Source organism: Trichosurus vulpecula, chromosome 1, assembly GCF_011100635.1.
Source record: "Trichosurus vulpecula isolate mTriVul1 chromosome 1, mTriVul1.pri, whole genome shotgun sequence".
Taxonomy (NCBI): Eukaryota; Metazoa; Chordata; class Mammalia; order Diprotodontia; family Phalangeridae; genus Trichosurus; species Trichosurus vulpecula.
The window spans coordinates 7,218,456-7,231,985 of NC_050573.1; the positions used below are offsets into that span (position 1 = coordinate 7,218,456).

At 51.0% G+C, this 13,530-nt stretch overlaps 1 protein-coding gene across 1 annotated transcript in view; it reads right to left on the bottom strand.

Moving 5' to 3' along the window:
* SCARF2 (scavenger receptor class F member 2) overlaps window positions 1-9,009 on the bottom strand; it is a 36,857-nt gene extending 27,848 nt beyond the window's left edge. The window contains exon 1 of the mRNA XM_036755816.1: window positions 8,840-9,009. Coding sequence (XP_036611711.1) covers window positions 8,840-9,009 — 170 coding nt within the window. The remainder of the gene's footprint in view (window positions 1-8,839) is intronic.
* Between the last annotated feature and the right edge of the window lie 4,521 nt (window positions 9,010-13,530).

A 13,530-nucleotide genomic window follows, 5' to 3' on the forward strand; every position in this document is an offset into this window, starting at 1 on the left:
TACTACAGTCAATTTCCAATAATTGTGCCTCCACTGGACCGATTCTCTCTTGTGACAAAGAAAATCAGTGGGCATGGAGCCAAAGCTGAGAGGGTATGCAGCATTCTTTTTAAAATTTTATTATCTTTTTTTTTGTTTGTTGTTATTGTTGGAGGGGGGAAGGCAGGGCGATTGGGGTTAAGTGACTTGCCCAAGGTCATACAGCTAGTAAGTGTGTCAAGTGTCTAAGGTCGGATTTGAACTCAGGTCCTCCTGACTCCAGAGCCGGTGCTCTACTCACTGCACCACCTAGCTGCCCCAGTGCTAGTTATTCTTATGGTTATTTACTTATATGTGTTTGTGTTCTCCCCCTTCATCAAATAAAAGCTGTTAGCGGGCAGAGACTTTCAGCAGCATACAGCACAGTGTCCAGTGCACAGTAGGGACAGGTCAAGACTGGCCCTGGGATTTTAGTGGTATATTGGGAACTCCTGGGTAAGGAATCTCACTCTAGTAAAAGTCTTCCCCGGGTCACACAACCACAACATGTCAGATGTGAAATCTGAACCCATATCTTTCTGGCTTTGAAGCCAGACCTCTCACCATTACATCTCTCCTACCCTGTAGACAGTTCTTTTCTTGATTGATAAATTGATTGACCCTTGTCCCAGCCTCCAGACCTGCCCATTCTCCATGTTCTGGCTTTACTTCCCTCCTTTCAGAGCTAACCCTAAAGTTACCCATTTCAACAAACCATTGACCATCACTTGAAGCCCTTGCCCCCTGGTCCTTTGGCTTCTCAGTGCTGGGGCACTCTGGCTCTCTACTTGACTGTTACTTCCCAGGTGCTGAATGCTATTAGAAGGAGCCAGGAGACCCTTGCTGATTGGATGCCCTAAAAACTCTAATCTCAATGGATCCTTCCAAAACTTAGCTCATTATCTTCCCTGCCCAAACTTCCAGCACCCCCCTCAGTACCTCCAAGTCATCTTTGTCTCTTCCTTGACACCCCCACCCCATTCTAGCATTCTAACTTCACAATGTCTCAACTCACACTGCCCAAACCCAACTTCAGTTTTCAGCACCTCCAACCTGGACAGCAACAACCCCTACTGTGTGCAGGGCACATAGGGAAAAGGTAGAAACTTGCCAGTACAGTGGAGTGGACAGCTACTTTCTGCCTGTGTGGTCATGGACCTAGTGATAGAGCATCAGAAGGGAAATCTGAAACCATTGAGTCCAAGCAATATCGGAACAAGAACTCTCCATGTAGCATCCCCTGCCTTTCCTTGAAGACCTCCATGGAGGGAGAACCTGCTCCACCTCACCCCAACCAGGCAGGCTATGATGCTTTGGGACAGCTCCCATTGTTAGAAACTTTGGGGGTTATTTTTTGACAACTTCCATGGATCGCTTCTAGTCCTGACCTCTTGGTCCAAGAAGAACAAGTTTAGTCTTTAGATTATAGATCAGAGTTTTAAAGCTAGAAAGGACCTCAGAGTCTAGTCCAGACTGTCACTGAAACTCCAGAAACACCTGGAGGGGGAGTATCTCTCCATCATGTATTGGTGAAGCTGATTTCTTGAGCTCAAGTGTGAGACTTTACATTTAACCCCATTAACTTCTTAGATTTGCTTCAATGTTCTAACCTGTTGAGATATTTTTGAATCCTGACTTTGTGTTGGGTAGCCCTCCTAATTGGTAAGCATGTCATCTATGTCCTTATCTGAGTCATCAATACAAATTTTAAACTGCATAGCACAAACCACCTTGTGTAGGCATGCCTCCCCCAATCATTAGTTATTTGAAGCATTTTTTTCATGTGGTTGTCAACGGTGTATAATTCTTCCTTTGAAAACCATTCACGTCCTTTAAATACTAGTTATATTGGGGAATGGTTCTGAATCTAGTAGATATTTGTGTCACTTAGCCTCTTAGGGACTCAGTTTCCCCATCTGTAAAAGGATAAGAAGCTGTGATGCTGTGAGGGAGGTACTTTGCAAACTTTAAAGCATTGTAGAGATTCGAGTTAATATCAGGCAACATCCTCCCTGCCCTTCAGAAAGCTTAGAGTACAGCAAAGGTCACACACTGATAACAACAGTAAGACCTGAAAAGTCCATCTGCGAGAGCAAAACCAAAGGTCTATGGGATGTCTGTGGTGAGAGGGTATTGAACAACATTAGTATCATTACTATCCTAGCCTCCTACCTGGTCTCCCTGCCTCCAGTCTCCCCCCTCTCCAGTTTTGGCCACAGAGCTGCTAACAATCTTACTAAGACATAGAACTCACATCTTGCCCCCTATTACCTCTCCCTGGCCTAGCCCTTAAGGACGGTAGAATCCAAGCCCCAGGACGAGAGAGACTACTTCATTTTTGCCTCTGTCTCCAGCCCCTCAGACATTTCTTTACATGTGTTTGTAAAACTGACTCGGACTGAATTAGGCCCTTCCACCATCTGGCTTGGAACGACCGTAACAGCGTTACGTTAACATTATTCTCTTTCCCCCACTCTATGCTCTAGTTAGACTGAACTGTGAGCCAGTCCCAAGCTCAGCATTCCACAGCCAGTTTCTTGGAATTCCCACAAACTGGTCCTTCTACCCAGAATTACTTTAATTCCTGGGAAAACTCTCACATGAATCATTAGAGAAAAGGTTAGTAAGTATCTGCAAAGGGAAGCAGGGATGAGTGAGAGCCAGCAGGGCTGTGTCAAGGGCAGGTCTTGCTAGACGACAAGGGTTACAAAGCCAGCACGGGGGACACCCTGGATGATGGAGTTAACAGGCCAGATGTTGCAGCACAGCCCACTGGGCTTGACAACGGGAAGACCTGAGTTAAAATCCAGCGTCAGACCCATCCTAGCTGCGGGACCCTGGGCCAGTCACAACCCGTCTGCCTCAGTTTCCTCATCTGTAAAACGGGAATAATAGCGCCTCCCAGGATTGTTGGGAGGATCAAATAAAGGCAGCGTTTGTGAAGTGCTTTGCTCAGTGCCTGGCGCGTAGTGGGTCCTCTATAAATGTCAGCTGCTCTCATCACCATCATCGTCATCATCGTCATCATCATCATCACCATCGTCATCGTCGTCATCATCGTCACCGTCATCGTCACCATCATCGTCATCGTCACCATCATCGTCATCATCATCATCACCATCATCGTCACCGTCACCATCATCATCATCATCGTCACCATCGTCATCGCCTGCCCTGGTCAAACCCCATCTAGAATACCGTGCTCGGTTCTGGGCACCCGAGCGTAGGAGGAATTCAGACAAGCTGGAGAGAGCTCATGGGCAGCCATCTGCAATGGTGACATGGCTTCTAGTCACGTATGCAGGTGGTCAAAGGGACCCAGGCCATTCAGTCTGGAGAAGAGACTACTTACAGCTCACACTGAGGTTAGCAGCGTGCTATATACGGCCTACTGTATCTCACTGGGGCCTCGCAGCAACCCTGGGTGCTAGACATTAGCATTATCCCCATTTTACAGACACACACACACACTCTCTTGAGGCTGCGAGTGATCATGTGACTGCAAGGTCACACGTACAATGCTTGAGGCAGGCTTTCCTGACTTCAGGCCCGATACTCTGCCCGCTGGGTTGCCTAGTTAACTGAGAAAGGACTGGGGGGGGAGGGCTGTCACATGAAGGTAGAATTAACTTTGTCCGTTTGACCCCGTAAGGCAGAATGAGGAGGAGCTTTAGGAGAAATTGCAGTGAACTTCCCGATGATGAGAGCTGAATGCAGAGGGAAGGAGCTGGCTCCGGAGATGGGGGGCGCCCCTTCCTTGTAGGATGTCAGGCCAATGATGAGATCACTCATCCAGATAGTCTAGTGAAAGGTCCTTGGGGGCACCGGGAAGACTAGTTCCACGTGCTCCCTCCCGACTCTGCAGCCCTAGGGCTCTGGAAATGCGCTCCTCCTTCTCACACTGCCAGGCTTAGCAAAGCGGCACCTCCTCCTCTCACCCCCAGCTCCGAGTCTCCCTCCTCAAGACTAGCAGTGACTCCTGTGCCCAAGTTCACAGGAGCATGGACTAGACCTGGAATGAAGTCCGACTGCTTTATTTTACAAATGAGGAAGCTTTCACACACACACACACACACACACACACACACACACACAAACTCTCACCCACGTACACACACACACAGACATACACACACACACACACACACAGTCACACTCGCACACACATAAACACACTCATACACACACATACACACTCGCACACACACACACACACACTCGCACACACACATGGGAATACAAGTTCCATGAGGACAGGATCTATTTCATCTACCTAAAGTTTGGCCATAGAAAGGGGAGCTGTGGTTTGGATGGGGGCGGGGTGGGGGGTGATTGACTCTCACCCCTCATGAAGGAGGCTCTGAGGTTGGCCTCAAGACAAGGCATCAGAGAGTCTGCCCCCACCCCGCCTCAGACATGGCTCTGTGGTCCCTTCCCCAATGTCCTCCATCCTCAAAGCCTGGAAGCATCCCTGACTCACCTTCCCCCGCTCCTTCTCTTGGGCTTAGGTCAGTCTACTGGGGGCTCCTGGAGGGCAGGGCCCTTTATGTCTTTCATTACACCAGCACTGAACTGGGCACATAGGAGGAAGTCAATAAATACTTGAATGAATGGATAGATGGATGAGTGAAGGGGTAGATAGATGGATGAGCAGATGGATGGATAAAACATGACTTTTATTACATCCTTTATTTATATATGGCTGCCTGATGCCCACAGGAGCGCAAGCCCAGACCCTATCATCCAGAATTCTCCTTCCGTCCATATGCCACACGCTGCCTCACCCTTCCTTGCCCCCTTTACTTATTCATGTATACGTTGTAGGTCAGCACAAGGACTGTTTCACTTTTGTCTCCACACCCTAGCACCTGGCACACAGTAGGTGCTTAAGAGATGCTGGCTGAATTGAAGTGAATTCAAGGTCACATCTTGATCCCCCACCATCCCCCCCCCATCCAGCCAGGCAGGGGGACCTCACTGGCCTACATGAGTTCCTGTGTTCCTACCCACATCTTATTCTATGTAACTGTCCAGGCTCCACTTACGTCCTCTAGCTTCTAGGGGGCTAGTCCTGGTCTCAAAACAGAGATCAGACACCCATTTGTCAGGAGTGCTGTAGTGAGAATTCTTGGTCAAGTCTGGGTTGGACCAGATGTCCCTGAGGACCCCTCCTCTCTGGAGAGTCTGGGTGTCCAATCAATGGTATTTGGATATCATTTTGCCAAGTTCTTCACGTATCTCATTGGAGCTTAACAACAACTGTGTCTGGTCCTTTATCTACCACATCAGGAGCCTTGGGCAGAGGTAAAACAGACTCTCTGCCACATCAACCCCATAGCTCCTGGTTCTGCTGCCCTTTGGGCCCAAACAGAACTGGTCTGCACCTCAGCTTGCAGCCAGAAGCAAGGCTGGGGAGGGGAGAGTCCTCAGGCTTCTTGGGCCCCTCCTCCCAAACTCCTAAGGCCAGCCTCCAGCCAGCTGGGTATGCACTTCAATGAGGGGATTCTGAGAAATGTGAATAATCATCCCACTGGATATGAAGGCATGGAGACATTTTGATCTGGGCCAAAATTTTCTAACCTGGGGTCTATGAACTTGTGTCTGGATACATACATACACACATACATAAATACATACATACAGAAACATAGGTGATAGACAATTGTATTTCAACATAAGTAGCTTCCTTTACATTTCTATATATTTTATTTTACGTATTTAATAACACTATTCTGAGAAAAGGTCCATAGGTCAGTCAGTCAACTAGCATTTCTTAAGCCCCTACTATGTGCTAAGCACTGTGCTAAGCTCTGGGCCTTCAACACCACACTGCCCATCCCCCCACCCCCACACACAATATTAAGAACCTTTTCATCTATACTAACCAGGCAGCAGGACCTTCTGAGAAAGCTCAGGATAGGCTGGAAATACTTGGAAAGAAAACACTTTGTTAACCCTCACAGCGAGGTACTGGTGGGAGTCCTTATGACTATTCAGTTAGATCCCCTCAATTCGCAAATGGAGACTTGGGGGAAAAGGAGTCATCCAAAGTTACCCACCAAGTAAGCGAACCATGTTGAAGAAGCTCAGCCCCCAAAAGGAAAAGGCTGAGGCTGGGAGGGGAAGGCATCAGCACCCACTGTCTCCTTCAACTCTCCTCTTTCTAGTCTCTGCAACTTAGGAACTAGGAAAGGCAGAAACAGAGCCAGGGAGAGGAGCCCTGGGCCCTTGGGCCCCCCTCCCCTGAGGAGAGCTGCTTCCCTGAGGCAGGAGCCCATCTTGGGATTGCTCCCAGGACCCAGGCCTCCTAGTCACCTCCTTATCTCCTTGACCTCACTCCACCCCAAAGAATCATGAGTGAAGTGACCTTCTTAGACCAAACTTTTCCATTTCAAGACCCTTTTACACTCCTAAAAATTAGTAAGGCCACACCCCCCCAACAGTTTTTGTTTATGTGGGTTATGACTATTGGTATTTACTATATTAGAAATTCAAAGGTCTTGGTAATATTATGAAAATCGTTTTGACCTCAGGGCCCCCCTGAAAGTATCTCTGAGACTCCCAGGAGTCCCAGGACACTTTGCATCTAGTCCAATCCCTTCATTTGACAGAGAAGGAAGCTGAGATCCAGAGAAGAGGGATGGCCTGGCCATGGTCACCCAGGTAATAAGAGGATGAGCTGAGATTTGAACCAGTCTTCTGATTCCAAAACCAAGCCCCACGTCCCCAACCCTTAAGCCTCTTTCTTTGAGCCTCTGGGCCATTTCCAAAGTCCCCAGTGCCAGGGAGCACATCAGGCTGGAGTATGTTAGGGCCTGGAGAGGAGGAGGGTCACAGACTCACAGAATGTCAGGGCTAGAAGTTAATAAAAATCCTACCAGTCTACTGTACAGGTCAGGGAAGTGAGGCCCAGAGAGGAAATCACTTCCCAGGGGTCACACAGCAAGTCACTGGTAGAGTTAGGTCTCCAGCTCAGGCTTCCTGGCTCTGTGGCCTGTGGACAGGGCCTGTGGGGTTCTCAAGGGTACCCCCAAACCCTATCAGAGGAGCTCACAAGGCCTTGGATCTACCCTCATAAGGAAGAGAATGCCCATAGAAGGGATATGGGGTAAGGGCCTGGGGTCACCTCCCTAAATCCAAGGAGAAGAGATTTGTGGGGACGAAGGGGCTAAGGAAGGCGGGAAACTGTGAATAGAGTTGCCTGAAAGGAGGAGTCCCAGGCCTCAGAACTCCCCAAGAACCCCCAGCCTCACTGGCCCCAGCACTACTGCCAGGGTGCGCAGCCAGCAGGAGGGGATGCTGAGGCGAGCTGCCCGAAGGGTGGGCTGCACACTGTGTGTGGGATGGGGGTGGGGGTTAGCTTCAGTATGCCTCAGGCCCCTCCCCACCAGTGTGCAATCCTGGACCCGAGAGGGGCGGGGTGTATGGGGAGCAGATGGCATGGCTTGTACTGGCTGGGGGCTGACTCCCTCGAACAGAAAGGGGGAAATCTGTCACAGAACTACAGGGTACCTCTATGGCAGAGGGGCCTAGATGAGGGAGGGGAGAGAGGCAGAGGGAGAAGATGGCTTTTGTGGAGGGGGTGGGTGTTGGGGAAGCAAACTGGGGAAAGGGATGGGGCAGAGTAGGCAGCTGCCTTGGAACCCACATGAGACAAGGGAAACTCTGTAATACGCTACCATATGTAATATATACACAAACTCACACATACATACACATATATAATATAGTCACGTATATCTATACATATCTATATGCACATAAATCTATATACGCGTCTAATACATAACATCTAAATGCACGTTTCAAGAGGCAGCCAGCTCTCTGGAGCCAGAGAGGGAGGGACGTGGACCTGGGGGCGGATCAGTGCGTAATGGGCAGGGGCAGATGGCCCCAATTATTCCCTAGGGCACTGGCAGTATCGCAGCCTGGCTGCCCAAGGGAGCCTAGGGGTCCCTCATCTTCCCCGTTCCTCTTTCCCTGCTCCTCCCCTGCCGAAACCCCAGGCTCACCCCCCACTCATCATTTTTGTCCCCTTCCTCCGTCCCGACCAGGCCCAGGCTCTTTCCACCTTTGTCCTCAAATGTCAGAATCTCCCCCCTTCCCATAAGAATCCCAGCCCCATTCTCTCGGCCTTTCGTCAAAGCCAGGACCCGCTCGTCACTCAGTCAAGCACTTCCCCGTTCCTACATCTCCGCTCATTGCCGACTTGTCCCCCTATCCCCCTATCCTGGCCTCTCCCCCATCCCCTAAACAGGCCTCACTCCCCAGGCCTTTCTCTCCCCGCCATCAAGCCCCAGCCTGGCCCCCGCACCCCCCACCACACACATCCACTTCGTCAGCCCGGCTTGCTGCCCATCCCAGCCTCCTCTCCCGGATTCTCCCTACCGCCCTGGCCAGGCCCGGTCCCATTCCGACCTTCTCTGCCCATCCCGGGGCCCCGCTCCCCCCTCGGCATTTTCCCTGGCCCTAGGCCCGCTCCCCAGCCGGGCCTCTCCTCCTCCCCGCCCCCCCCATCTCCCGGCCCCATTCCCCATCCTGGTCTCTACCCCTTCCCCCCTCCCTCCTCAGCCAAACCGCGCTCCCCAACCCGGCCTCTTCCTAACGGATTCCACTCCCCTTGGGCGCCCTTCTAGCCCCGCCGCTATTCCTCCGACTCCGATCTCTCCAAAAGGCCCTCCATCCAGCCCCGCCTCTCCATCCTTCTCGGCCCTCTCCCCTGGGCCCCCAAGTTGCCGTCCCGATCCCTGGGCCCCGGCCAGGGCCAGAAGCCGGGGGGTCTCGAGAGAGCGAGCGCGCGCGCAACGGGGCTCAGTCCTACCCGGGCGCCCGGCACACATTGCGTCCCCGCGGGCTCAGCTCCTGGGCAGCTCGCAGCGGAGGCGGCAGCGGCAGCAGCAGCAGCAGCAGCAGCGGTAGCAACAGGGGAGGCGGCGGGGGCTGCAGGAGTGGCCCCAACGGGCGGCCAGCGCGAGCCCCGGGGCCCCCCATGCCGGGCCGGGGGGCACGGGGCGCAGAGCGGCTGCAGGGAACGCGGCCGGAAGCCGAGTGCAAGGGGAGCAGAGGGCCGAGAGGCTAGAGGCGAGGCCCGGCGTGCGGAGAGGGGAGGAGAAGAGAGGGGAGGGGGCCGGACCCGGCAGGAAATTCCACATCGGCTCCCCTGATCCCTGGCCAGCCTCGGGCCGCCTCTGCGTAGCGCCGCCCAAACCCCACCCTCGCGGCGGGCCCTGCCCGGCCAGCCCCGGGACACTCCGAGAGGCCCTCCGACTCTGCCCCAGCCCCCTGCTACCCTGCGCCCCTGTCCTCACCTCCTCCCTTCTCGGTCCCAGTACCCAGTCCTTCCATCAGTCAGCCCCCTAGTATGCCTCCATCCCCCTCTCCACTACCTCCCCCTCCTCTGCCCTAGTCCCCGTCCAATCCAACGAGTATTTATTAAGCGCCCACTGTATGCTGAAGAGCGCTAGGCGATGGGGAGGGATTTGAAGACAAAATGACTCTGGTGGCCCTCTTCACTCTCACCTCATTTCTCTTGCTCCCTCCTCTCATATCCCCATTTCCTTCTACTGGTCCTCAATCACAATATTCCTCACTAAGATGATGAGAGGAGCCGGAAGCCTAAGGACAGGGACTGTGCCAGGGACAGAGAGAAGGCGTGGTGGGGGGCGGGGGGATGGAGGCTTCTGCTGGGGCCACTTGAGAAAATGACGGTGTATTCCCACGTGGAAAGGGTTAAGGCAGAGGGCACCCGAGACTGTTGGAGGCTCCTTCCCGTCTTTCACTTCCCTCTTTCCTGGAACAATCTCCTGTCAGACATTTACTAGCTGGGTGGGCCTCAGTTTCCTCATCTGTCCTTCTTTTAAATGACCAAAGGCATTTTATTAGAACGCTGAATCACCAAACTCCAGTGGTCGTTGGCACCGTCAGCCTGCTCCACTGTGCCTTTCTCAGGATAGATGCCATCCAAACTTTTTCTGACATCCTTGTTTTTTGATTGCAATGGCCTGTTGGGTCAGGTTAGCCGAGTGTGACACAAGTTCGTTATCATTCCCTTCAAGAATTGACTGATCTTTTGGAGTTTGAGAAGCAGCACAGCCAACACTTTGCCTCTGGCAGGTCCACTCTTCAGATGTTTCGCACCCAAGGGGTTTCGGACCTCACCCCTTGAGCTATTCTGTTAAATAACAGCATCGATGGGGAAGTGAACGCTGCAGACCTCATCTTGTAGGAGAACCTGGGGTAAGTAACACCACCTTGGAATCACGTTTTCCACATGGCTATAGATGGCACAAACTGTTGCAAGTTCTTCTGGGTATCTCCATCACTTGTCAACCTGGAGCCTTCTTCTCTTCTTTCCAAGATGCTGAACATTGATGTGGTTGAAATTCCTTTGTAGGATTCCTCCTGGGACCCTTCACAGTAACTGTCTGACCCTTCAGAGATGACAACATTTCCTGGGATGGTCACAGTCTGGCTTCCTTCTTTCTAGCTATGGATGAGCCAAAGCCAGCGCTATCAGTTAGGGTGGCTTAGGAACTAACCAGACAAGAGTGTGGTAGAAATTTCCAAAGGGATGTGTGCCTGGGAAAGGCACTGCCCACAAGGATAAAATGTGGATCCGTGGAATATGCAAGTCCAGATACGAAGCAGGTGGAAACTCAGCCGATCACTAATGTTGGAGGAGAAGAAAAAGGAAGGGGGGATGAAAAGGCAAGAGGGACTGTCCAAAGCAATGTCTTGGGAGACTAGATCCCAAGATCATAGCTTTAGAGTGGGACACCTGCAAGGTCTTCCCACCCAGGAGTCCTTCACCTTTTCAATGTTTGCCTCTCATATTCATAAATGCTAAATTATATAAGTGATATAGATGTCCCTTTTCTTGAAATCTCTCCCCAAGCTAAGAATTGCTCCTCTAGTCCAATGCCCCACTTTGACAGTTGAGGGAAGGGACGTCTTCCAAGGTCACAAAGTAGTATCAGAGGCAGGATCTGAACCCATGTCTGTTAAGCCCAAATTCACTGCTCCTTCCACTGCACCTTGGGTGGAAGTGTCAAAGTCTGGAGGAAGGGATGGGGTCATATGACACCCAGTATAAGCCTTCTGATTAGACTCAGGGCTGGGAGAGGCTTTGTGACACCTTGGGGAGTGGAGAGAGCAAGAAATCTTCTCCATGGCAACAAGGCAAACCAGAACACAGCTAGGGTGAGCAGACGTGCCCCATCCTACCCTCACCTTTATCTAAATGCACTCTCTCCTTTTCCCCACCCCCTACACTCCTCATCCATAAGCTATATATATACCCTCCCAGCACGGAAACATCTAGGTGTCAACATGGATATCATTCTGGCTTGGAATTGGGAAACCCCAAGTTTAAATCTTGCCTCAGATACTGCTACCCTGTGCAAATCACAGCCTCTCAGCCTGTTTCCCCATCTGGGAGTAAAGATAGAGTGACAAGGTTGGTCAACTGTCAAGCTTTGTTTTCAGAGGACCAAAATGACACCGCTACGTTGGAGTCGAGGTCCGGTGTGTCTGACTGTGGCTGATCAGACCAATACGAGCTCAGAAGGCTCCACCACAGGTTGGGCACAAATAGTGCATGTGAATATTGGTGATGTCTTCTGATTTGAGCATATATTGGATCTAAGTGAGGCAGAGTTGGGTCAGAAAGCCTCACTCTCTCTGGTTGCAGAGTCCTTGGAAGTGCTTCACAAACCTTAAAGCATATAAATGCTAGCGCCGCTCCCCTCCTTTGGGATCAGAGGAACCCAGGAGCAGTGTTCTTTCTACTACCACATCCTTATTCAATTAGAACAATACCTGTGTGACCCTGGGCAAGTCACTCCACCTCAATTTCAAGATCTGTCAAGTGAGGGAGTTGGACTAGCCAGCCTGAATTCTGTTCCAGCTCAAGACCCTGTGCTTCACACTCTCACCTCATCCCCTCCTTAATGCACACTTAAGGCATGCCAGGTGCCACCTTCTCCATGAAGTCTTCCCTGATCACCTCAATGCCCAACAACCAGTCCTTCCTCCGACGCTAGGAAGGGATCAGCATCACTGGCATATCTGCGCCTCCCAATGGAATCTACATAGAGCAGAAACTGTTGGATTTGTTGACTGGTTCACTCCCTTCTGCCACCAGAAAAGATCATGGCAAACATCAGTTTTACCCTTGCCCCCCCCCGCCCCCCGCCAAGAATAAAACCTCATATACCCTATTCCCTCCACAGATTGAGGAACATGTGTGAACTCAGCAAAGAGCCCCTGTCTACAAGTAAGCAAGAGCAGCACCCCCGGCACTTCCAGGCACCTCCGCTCCCTCTCATTCCTCCTCCATCACCAGAACGGGCCATGGTCTCACTGGCCAAGGGAGGTTAGGAAGAGGGAGCCTCAAAGCAGGGCTGACCCGGCTAGGTCTGGGCAGGGAGAGGGGCCTTGATTTTTAGTGAAAAGTTCCTTTTAAAAAATTCAAGCAAGGGAATTGTTTTCTACCTGGGTCAGGGGCAGGAAGTTTACCCTCACCAATCATGAGTGAAAAAAAGGATATCCTTCCAATCAGTATCGATTACTTGGATTTCTTTTTAGTTTGACTGTAGGACTGAGCTCCCTTCTTTAAGAAAAGTTGGCCCCGACAGCTAAGCCAGACTAACAAAGACTCTCTCTTAAGTCTAGGTTACCAACAGATTTAGTGAATAGATGGAAAAGACTACTCCATGTAGTAGCAGATATCTTAGAGTGAGCCATATCTTTGTAGAAATAAAATAATCACAGGATTAAGCCTCTTTTTAAGGGCTTAATTTCTCCTTCCTAGAAGCTGGAGAAAGCAAGCTTGGCTAACAGCTAAGTTCCTCTTTCCAGCCTTCTCAGTGGATAGCCCGCTTTTTGAGCTGGAATCTTCTAAGGCTGGCGGTTGGAAAATGGCAGATACTGCTATCTACAGACCACAAGTTCCTCTTTCCTGGAAGCTTTGTGGTTACAAAAGGCATCACCTAGAGGGCAAGGATTTCTGGGGTAATTTCGATGTTACTGTTGGGTTAAGAAAGCCTGTGAGAAACACGCCAGTCAGATGACCTGCCTTGTCCAATTGGATTGTGTTTAAAACGACTTTCTGTATTCTTTTTAATTCCTCTCTTCCGTCATAAAAATCAACTCTGTACTACAATCACTCCTTGTAGAGACCGCGGAGGAGTCAGAAGACCTGATGCACATGATAGCTTTGCAAATCCAATCGTAAATGTTCAGTAACTTTGTACCTCAGTTTCTTTTTATTTCAGAAACTAATTTTAACAGGGGTTAGCTTTGGATGGCCACCCCTTTCCACATGGGCACTCCTTCCCCTCGACAGTCCCTCCTTCTGCATCAAAGCAAGAACACCGCTCGTTCCCACTAAGTCACCACAGCAGGAGAGAAGGGATCAATCACACAAAGGCTGAGGGCTTTGGAAATGGAGTCTGAAGGCATGAGACGATGTAGAAGCGGGAAGCTCTCAGAGCTTTGTGCCTGGGAGGGGGT